The following is a 10,186-nucleotide window of genomic DNA, read 5'->3' as shown; positions in this document are numbered from 1 at the left end:
GTGATTTATAAATAAATAACAGCACACAGCTTAGGGCCATACATTCAAAGAAGTTCAGTAGATGCTGATAATGATAAGGATGTTTGACTATGCGGTTACCTAGCAGCCTTTTGATGGGAAAAGATATGTTTCCTGGCAACTAGCAAGTATACATCATTGAATGAGAATTTGGTAGGAAAGTACAAAAGACAGAGCCTGGCACATAGCAACTGAGAATCTCTGTTGTGAAGCCGATTTCCTGCTGCACTCGCCAGGCCCTCTTAGACTGGCAGAGGAGCAGGGTTATTACCGGATACCGAATCCCTGACCTTGAGCTAATCAAACTGCAAAATGCTTTCGACAAACCTCAGCTTTCAAAGATCTTACCAATTGCATTATCTTGAAGCTGGTGACTTAAGTTATGAAAGGGTCTATTGAAGGCAGTGTGTGTGAAAAAGCATCGTGTGGGAACATAAGTCCTTGGCTCTGCCAACCTGTCAGCATCGTGGCACTTTGAGCAAGCTTCCAAATCCCCATATCTAAAATAAAGCTGATAATACGCGTGTCGCCTACTTGGCAGTATTGTAGTGAGGAACAAACGGAATTATGTAAATGAAGTGCTTTGAGGGGGTTATACATATATTAGCATTGTTAATCTTATTCAGATTCCTGAGTAGGTAATGTACTGTGTATGGTGGCATCTTTCCTGTTCTTTGTATCGCCAGGAAAGAACATATCAGCACTTAAAAGAAGATTATTTTGTTGCAGTCATGAAGTGCCCTATGAAAGCTCAGGCCAATCAATATAAAAATAACAGACTAGATGTTGGCCCTTGAATCCATTGGCAGATACTGTTCCGTGGACTTCTGTAACAATGAAAGTATTTACAAAGCTGCCTCAGTTTTGAATGTTTCATAGATAAATGAGAATAAAGAAATAGAGGAAGATTCCCGCCCCCTTCCCTTAAGTTTCTATTTTTAACTCCTGTACAGTGTTAAATGTAACACCCTGGTGTTCTTTCCCTAGTCCTGGCTCTTGCCCATGAAACACACACATGCTACAGGAATCCAGCCACCCTTGGGAGATTCCTGCCCAATTAGTGTTATTTTTACCTGGACTAAAATATTGAGAGATTGGTACCTCTATAGATAAATACTCCAAATACATGACGGACGGGTATGTTTATGGATGGAATCGCAGAAACTTCCTAACAGACGTGAGAGATCATTCATTTCAGAGATGTGGCATACTTCAATATTCACTCTTTGGTAGGACAGAATGTTGGTATAAGGAGTTCCAGAAACCTCAGTGCCAGTTGAAGTTTGGCAGTTGGTTCCTTCCAGCTGTTCTTAAAGGTATTCTCTGCAGGGATTAAAAAGTGGCTCATAGTTATGGCTTAAGATTTTTATGTTTCGCTGTTTCTGATTTGATTTTTCTCGTTGGGAAATAGAGGAAATGGGATGTGTATCCAGTAGTGAAGGGTTTCTGAAGCTCTGCAGAGTTAGGTCTAAACTATCACAACTGTCAACAGCTGGTAACATCAGTGGGGGGGAAAAGGCATCATGTGTGAAGCATGCAATTAAATTAATTAATTATCATTCCTAATGTCTGACCTTTCAACTGGTTGTGGTGGTATCAGGTGGATAGCCCAGGAGAAAGAAAGGCAGACGTTCCTTGGAGTGACTTGGAGTTTCAGACTCTTTCGGGGTCTTGGGAAGTCATCATTTGGGGGTTTGCTCAATCATCCTCTTCAGTGCTTCTGTTGAAGAAAAAGGAGAAAGAGAAAGAACTTTTGAGACCAAAGCTGCCTTTATTTAAAATCCCTTTTCAGTCTAAATCCTTTTTTTAACAGGGAGATTTTTGTTGTTGATCATTTTACATTACTTTAAGGATTAAGTGTATTAAAATTTAAAATGTGTAACAAGAACACGGAAGTGCAGTAAATACGAATATTCTCCTCACTTTACCAAGACATGGGGAAAAATGTGATTTTTTTTTTTTTTTACTCTTTTCTCTTGGAGAAAATTGAATTTACAGGATAGATAAATTATAGGAGTGATTATACACATTATAGAACGGCTCTTTGATTTTTCAAAGCATCATATAGATTCATGCAAACAGCTGAATTTTTAACGTACAGAAATCACAGTGCATATTGTTCAATATTCAGGAAACCGTATTTATCAAGAACTCATCTATTACCGTAAACAATATTGAGTTTAGGAAAAGTGTACTGATTTCTGCAACTTACTTGTGAAATGCACCAAAAAGTAAGATGGGTTGATGGGTGATAGAGGAATGGACAGATTGATAAATAGGCAATTAAGCAAATATAATAAAGTGTTAATGTTAAATTCTAAAAAAAATACACCTCATCTATTGCACAAAGCAAAATACTCCTATATCACAAATAGAATTAAAGTTTGAATGACTTAATTTTATATGTATATAACACAATATGAAATAAGAATTAGCAATTACTAAGGGAAGGAGGACTGTCAATTATCTTCTAGTCTTTTTCATAAATCAGAGAAAGAAGTATATATTTTTTTCTTGAATGATCTAGAATATGGGCAAACAGCCTAGAGAATGAGTATTATCTAAGCAGCTTGAATTCACTCTGCACTCTGTAGATCTTGACAAAGGCAACCTGAAAGATGGGATTGCGTGTCGATACTGAGCTTTGGAAAATCATGTATACACAGTGAAAAACTCTGTCATTAAATTTTTAAAAGTTTATGACCCACATGGAAATTTCTGATTGTTCAAAACTATGTCTTTCTTACTAATATAAATACATGTACTACAATAGTTTTAGTTTCTGAAATTACATAGATAGGAGTATTGAAAACTAGTAAGATTAATTATAAAAAACATACCATACTATTGTAAAATGTTGATAATAAAGGAATCTGGGTGCAGATATATGCAAACCCTCAGTACTATCTTCTCAATTTTTCTGTAAATCTGAAGTTGTTCTTAAAAAATAAAGTCTGTTAAAAAAGAAACTAACAAGAACAAAACTCATTTCTGTTTTATTCGGTTTCCTTGCTCTAGGATGTTTTCCATAATCTGTAATGTGTAAGTATTCAGAGGTAAAACAAATATTTAAATTTTCCTGTAATATTTTCCTTTTGAAAATGCCATATTACTTAACTATTTGAATCATGTCCAGATTTTAGTCCGGACCCCTATTTAATATTTGGTTTATTAGTACCTAACAAGACTAGTACAGTACAGAGTTTTCTTTCTCTGTAAGACAAAAACACATGGGAAATTTCTTGTTCCCTATTATCTCTACTAAGTTTAAATCATAACAGTTTTATTTATTTTAAAAATTTAAGATTTTAGATTTAAGAGAGAGATTTAATTTATATTTTACAATTAAGTATTTTCTAATGCTAAGAACTAGTAAATAGTAGATATTTGGAATTTTATTATACATAGCAAATAATAAAAATGCGTGCAGTTTCACAACAGCTGATAATGTGAAATTTTATCTTAACTTGAACTGGCATTTTAAATATTATTTAAAAACTATTCGCACTTATTACCCTAGGTTTATCCTTTTAGCTCTTTTATACTTTAATATTAAAAAATTTTTTCTACCCTGTTGAAGACTGAACTGGCATTTTAAATATTATTTAAAAACTATTCGCACTTATTACCCTAGGTTTATCCTTTTAGCTCTTTTATACTTTAATATTAAAAAATTTTTTCTACCCTGTTGAAGACTGTAACAAATTTTTCCTACTTGCTGTAGTCTAAAACTTTGCTTATAAATACTGACGTTTAGTGCTATTTCTCTGATTCCTTTGATGACATTTTCTGAGTTTGTTTCATTACCCAGCTATCTTTCAGAGACTGGCATATCCATTTTTCTAATTAATATTCTATGTAACTGGGATGGTATTTTTATTTTTTTATTTCTAAAGAAGTGAATAGCACAAGCACTATAAGTGATGTGCTGGTATGTTATAAATGCTCAAGGTACAGCTTCTAACATTGAAAAATAGAAAAATAAATTGACCTTGATGAAGTGTGTCTTCTTTTGTCTGTTCCTAGGAAAGTTTATTTCAGGTATTCCTACTGCTGAAATGATTAGCGTTAACAGCTTTTTCCCTCCATTTTATTTTACAGGGTCTCTTCATCTTCCTGATATATGGGGTGTACAACACAGAGGTAAGTCTGCTTGGAGTATCTCAAGGCTGACAGAGTGAATGAGAGAAATGACAGGTTTCTTATCTTGATAACTGAGGAACAAAGTTGGCTTTTCATGAGTGTCCTGCTGCCCTTCACGCTTGGACTAGCTTATATGCATCCCAGCTTATCATTAAACACTGCCACCCTGAGCAAAGGGACAGCCTCATTTCTCATAGGCATTGACTAATATTTTACTACTGCCTTAAGTTTTTGAGTTTTCAGTCTTTTAACACTGAAATATACCTGATAGTATTAGAGTTTCACAGTTTAAGTGGCAGAATACTTCTACGTAGTTGCATGGAGTTAGAAAAATACTAATATTTCTTGTCTCAAAATACTAATTACATAGTGTCTTTTAAGTTTTTGCGCAGGCTCAGAGAGGCCCATAAGGATTAGTTAATAATCTTTATGATTCCAGTTGCAAAATTTCTCAGAGAAGTCATTTATTATTTAACTATGAGAAGTTATTTGGCTAGAAATATTGTGAGACAAATGACTTGTAATTTCATTATGAAAACGTACCATGGAAAGAAATTATTGTCTTAGTGCTGGTTCTTTTTAGAAAAATAATCCTGTGCTTTACATACACTCTTGGTTAGGAAAGCTGCTGGTTTAGATTTTCGCTTAACATGACAGTGGGTGCCTTGTGTGTACATTAGGCACTGAATAAATATTTGTTTGATTTTTGTTGCTCTTTGATTTCAAGATTTTACTTTGTAATTTTCCTTAAGAGAACAATTAGTGATTTTGCCTCTGTTTCTCAGTATTCTGTACTGGGGAAGGCAGAGTGGATCTGAGTAGAGCTCTTACAAGGGCCTGGCAGTCGCTTTTTCATAAATAACATAGAGGGCCAGGCAGCAATAGAACAGGACCAGCGGACTCATTAGCCAGACTGAGAAGGCCTGTGGGCATTTAAAGAACATCTGATGATGATGAAGTATGCGTGTGGGCGTGTTTTACAGGGCTGCCGCACCTGGATTACACGTGGCTTCCTCTTTCAGTAGCCTTCAGGTAGGTTGGCAGTAAGACAACCTTTTTTTTGCAACGGTACCTCTGCTGCGGTTTCAAAGCAGGCCCCTCCCACAAATGCAGAGGATAAGCGCCCATTATTAAAGTGTGTGACAGACAAGGAGGGGTACCGGAAGCAATCTGTCCCAGTAGATGCTGAGCACTGGAGGTTCAGGGCACACAGGCAGAACCCACAACGCCCCAAGCCTCCCCCGTCCGGGGTTGGATTCGGCTGCAACACCCGGCCTGCAAGCTGCAAAGCTGAGGGGGCCGGGCCGGCCAGCCCCGCCCCGCCCCGCCCCGCCCCGCCCCGCCCCGCCCCGCCCCGCCCCGCCCCGCCCCGCCCCGCCCCGCAGCATCCCCTCCCTCCGGCCTTTCTCCGCCGCCGCGCAGCAGCCCGCCCCGGGCCCCGCCCCCCGACGCCCGGCGCGCGGCCCACCAATCGCGTCTGGCCGCCCGGGGCCTCCCCTCCCGGGGGCTCCCTCCGCCCAACCACCCGAGTGATTGACAGGCGGCCGGGCGGAAGCCGCGGCGCAGGCGCGCTGGCCGGCGCGGCGGCCCTGGGGCCGGGTCGCCGAGCTCCCGGCAGGCCCCGCGCCGCGGCTGCGCAGTGCCGCGCAGGCTTTTAATTCCATTGTGGAGAGGACGGCGTTATTTTTATTAACCGGAGGCGGCGGCGGCGGCGGCGGCGGGACCCGTAAGTGTGGGGCGCGGGCGGCGGTGGGCGGGCGGGCGCGGGCCGGGGGCGCAGGCGGGGGCGGGCGGGGGCGCCGCGGCCGGCGGCCGGCCCACTCCTCCTTCCTCTCCTCAGCCAGGCCTGCTCCGGGGCATGAAAGTCGGCAGCGCGTTCCTGAGCGGCGGCGGCGGCGGCGCGGGTAGCGGCGGGCGGGCGGAGATGGAGCCTAGCTTCCCGCCGGGCATGGTGATGTTCAACCACCGGCTGCCCCCGGTCGCCAGCTTCGCGCGGCCGGCGGGCGCGGCCGCCCCTCCCCCGCAGTGCGTGCTGGCCGCCGCCCCGGCCGCGGCCCCGGCCGCCGAGCCCCCCCCGGCGCCCGCCCCGGACGTGACTTTCAAGAAGGAGCCGGCGGCGCCCGGCGCGGCCTTCCCGGCGCAGAGGACCTCCTGGGGCTTCCTGCAGTCGCTGGTCAGCATCAAGCAGGAGAAGCCGGCAGACCCCGAGGAGCCGCCGGGCGCCCCCCACCCCCACTACGGGGGGCTGTTCGCGGGGGCCGACGAGCGGGCGCCGGGGCTGGGCGCCGGGGACGCGGGCTGCCCGGGCGTCATCCAGGACCTGAGCGTCCTGCACCCGCCGCCGCCCGCCCCGCACCCCCGCGACGTGCTGCTCGGCCGGACTGACGACCCCCGCGGCCCCGAGGAGCCCAAGCCGGACGCGAGCGTCAAGAAGGCCAAGAGGCCAAAGCCAGAATCTCAGGGAATCAAAGCCAAGAGGAAGCCGGGCGCATCTTCCAAGCCGTCGCTGGCGGGAGACGGAGAAGGCGCCGTCCTGTCCCCAAGCCAGAAACCTCACATCTGCGACCACTGCAGCGCCGCTTTCCGCAGCTCCTACCACCTGCGGAGGCACGTCCTCATCCACACCGGCGAGCGGCCCTTCCAGTGCAGCCAGTGCAGCATGGGCTTCATCCAGAAGTACCTGCTGCAGAGGCACGAGAAGATCCACAGCCGGGAGAAGCCCTTCGGGTGCGATCAGTGCAGCATGAAGTTCATCCAGAAGTACCATATGGAGAGACACAAGCGGACGCACAGTGGAGAAAAGCCATACAAATGTGACACTTGCCAGCAGTATTTCTCAAGGACTGATAGACTGTTGAAGCACAGGCGCACGTGCGGCGAAGCCCTGGCGAAGGGGGCGCCCAGTGCAGAGCCTGGGTCATCCAGCAACCATAGCAACATAGGTAACCTGGCTGTGTTGTCTCAGGGAAGTACAAGTTCTTCAAGGAGAAAAGCGAAGTCGAGAAGCATAGCTGTTGAAAACAAGGAGCCCAAGACTGGGAAAGCAAATGAATCCCATATGTCAAACAGCATAAACATGCAGAGTTACTCAGTAGAAATGCCTACTGTGTCTTCCAGTGGGGGCATCATCGGCGCTGGCATAGAGGAACTCCAGAAGAGGGTGCCAAAATTGATCTTTAAGAAAGGAAGCCGGAAGAGCATGGATAAAAACTACCTGAACTTTGTGTCACCGTTACCAGACATAGTTGGACAGAAGTCCTTGTCTGGGAAACCGAGTGGCTCCCTTGGCATCGTGTCAAACAGTAGCGTGGAGACCATTAGTCTCCTCCAAAGTACAAGTGGCAAACAAGGTCAAATCAGCAGTAATTATGACGATGCCATGCAGTTCTCAAAGAAAAGAAGATACCTACCCACCGCCAGCAGCAACAGTGCCTTTTCCGTGAACGTGGGACACATGGTCTCCCAGCAGTCCGTCATTCAGTCGGCGGGCGTCGGTGTTTTGGACAATGAGGCCCCGTTGTCCCTTATTGACTCCTCGGCCCTGAATGCGGAAATTAAGTCTTGTCATGACAAGTCGGGAATTCCTGACGAGGTTTTACAAAGTATTTTGGATCAGTACTCCAACAAGTCCGAGAGCCAGAAGGAGGATCCTTTCAACATAACAGAACCACGAGTGGATCTGCACGCCTCAGGAGAACACTCAGAACTGGTTCAAGAAGAAAATTTGAGCCCGGGCACCCAGACTGCTTCAAATGACAAGGCAAGCATGTTGCAAGAATACTCCAAATACCTCCAACAGGCTTTCGAAAAATCCACGAATGCAGGTTTTACTCTGGGACACGGTTTCCAATTTGTCAGTCTGTCTTCACCTCTCCACAACCACACTTTATTTCCAGAAAAACAGATATACACTACATCTCCTTTGGAGTGTGGTTTCGGCCAGTCTGTTACCTCAGTGTTGCCATCTTCGTTGCCAAAGCCTCCTTTTGGGATGTTGTTTGGGTCTCAGCCAGGTCTTTATTTGTCTGCTTTGGATGCCACACATCAGCAGTTGACACCTTCCCAGGAGCTGGATGACCTGATAGATTCTCAGAAGAATCTAGAGACTTCATCAGCCTTCCAGTCCTCATCTCAGAAACTGACTAGCCAGAAGGAACAACAGAAAACCTTAGAGTCCTCAGCGAGCTTTCAGATCCCATCTCAGGAGTTAGCTGGCCAGATGGATCCTCAGAAGGACGTAGAGCCCAGAACAACGTACCAGATTGAGAACTTTGCACAAGCGTTCGGTTCTCAGTTCAAGTCGGGCAGCAGGGTGCCAATGACCTTTATCACGAACTCTAATGGAGAAGTGGACCATAGAGCAAGGACTTCAGTGTCAGATTTCTCAGGGTATACAAACATGATGTCTGATGTTAGTGAGCCATGTAGTACCAGAGGAAAGACCCCCACCAGCCAGAGTTACAGGTAAGGTCCCAAGAGTGACCAGGCTGGAGGTCTTCTAATGTAATTTTGTTTTATTTTGAGAACACTGCCATTGGAATGTTTCTACACGATCCTGTTAAGAATAATGTAATGCCCTTTCAATGCAACTTTTCATATTTAGTTTATTTTGTTAGTGTGATTTTAGCTCTGTTTGTATTATGATTTTTAATCAAATCAATAGATTAAAATAGTTTGACATTCAAAGTGACAATGTTTAGCAATCAAATTTACATGTATAGATGGTCAGGGAATAGCCCAAAAGTTTTAAATGCAAAAAAAACAAAACAAACAAAAAAAAACAAAAAAAAAAACCGTACAAAAAAACAAAACAAAAAAAACCACACAAAAACAAAAAAACAAAAAAAAAACTTTGTTGCTAGGATTAAGGTTATTCTAATTGCTTTACTCTCAGGAAAGTGTAATAACGCATGGGAATTCTGTACGTTATCACTGTAATGGAATATCCAATTTACAGATAGTATGATAATACATTTCATCACTTAAGTAAGGGATCGAAAACATTTCAAATTGCTCTATCTGGGCTGATACGATACACGTGTCATCATTTAAGTAAGGGATCGAAAACATTTCAAATTGCTGTCTCCATCTGGGCTGATCCAAAATTCTGAGATGTTGGCTACCTATATTTTGTTGCAGCTTTTAAATGTACTCTGAACTTCCAAACCACATTCATTCCAGCCTGGTAGAACAAATATTCTTGGATCTTTGATCAAAGCCTGGAATGATAGCTTTAATAAAAGGAAAAAAAAAAAAAAAAAAAAAAAGGCACCCTCTCCTTATCCCAACTGTAACAAGGCTGTGACTCCATCAGGAGTTGATGGGAACAGTGTTGAAGTCCAAGTGGTTGATCGGTTGCAGTATTAGAACCCAAGTTGGAATTACATAATTCTTTGAAATTTGGGGTGTGTGTTATTTATTATACGTGGCCTAAAAACATTGTTCTCTGTCTCTTACTACATGTCACCCGCACTTCTGGGGGTATTTTATGTTATTTTTGTTCTTAACCTGTCCTTTCTCAGAGTTCTGGGCCTTCCTTGTTCCCTCTTCTCCCTATCTGGACAGTTTCAATTTTAGAGTGATTCACATTCCAATAGGTAATTTGTTATGCATTTCCTATGCCTTCCGGCATCCAAACAGTCGAATAAACATCCACCCTCCCCCTTTTTAAAAACAGAACCCACACAGATGTCCATGTATAATAAAGCCCCACATGCTCAGAGCTGTGGATATTAATAAGGTGGTAGGTAATTCCAACCGGTGACAAAGCCGATGCGAGGGGTAAGAGTGGCTTATTTAGTAATGACATCAGAACCTCTTTGTAAAATTGCAGCCTGTGTAATGTACATTTTAAAAGGGTGCGTTAGTCAGTATTGTACAGGGGTCTTGTAAAGTCATCCAAACTTGCTATGAACGCTAATTTGCCATTTGAAGCCACTGGTAGACAGTGGCTCTGCTCTAAACCACTTTTTAGCAATTGTATTTTTTTCCTGATTATATTTTTAATGTACTTCGATGTTTATGC

The 10,186-nt window shown here is 43.8% G+C and overlaps 1 protein-coding gene across 2 annotated transcripts; it reads left to right on the top strand.

Annotated features, from left to right (window-relative positions):
• Nucleotides 1-5,760: 5,760 nt before the first annotated feature.
• On the top strand, nt 5,761-9,428 carry ZNF281 (zinc finger protein 281). 2 transcript variants are annotated; one of them, XM_036824039.1, is made up of 2 exons: nt 5,761-5,887; nt 6,002-9,428. In XM_036824039.1, the coding sequence occupies exon 2, from the start codon at nt 6,020-6,022 to the stop codon at nt 8,627-8,629; it is 2,610 nt and encodes an 869-aa protein (XP_036679934.1). In that variant the 5' UTR covers nt 5,761-5,887; nt 6,002-6,019; the 3' UTR covers nt 8,630-9,428. The 2 variants fall into 2 exon arrangements, with proteins under 2 accessions (XP_036679934.1, XP_036679943.1); XM_036824048.1 differs by having other exon boundaries at nt 5,768-5,887; nt 6,006-9,428.
• Nucleotides 9,429-10,186: the final 758 nt, after the last annotated feature.

This window comes from Balaenoptera musculus, chromosome 1 (assembly GCF_009873245.2).
Source record: "Balaenoptera musculus isolate JJ_BM4_2016_0621 chromosome 1, mBalMus1.pri.v3, whole genome shotgun sequence".
In the NCBI taxonomy this organism is placed as follows: domain Eukaryota; kingdom Metazoa; phylum Chordata; class Mammalia; order Artiodactyla; family Balaenopteridae; genus Balaenoptera; species Balaenoptera musculus.
The sequence above is the reverse complement of the archived record's forward strand: the minus strand, read 5'-3'. Positions and strand labels throughout refer to the sequence as shown.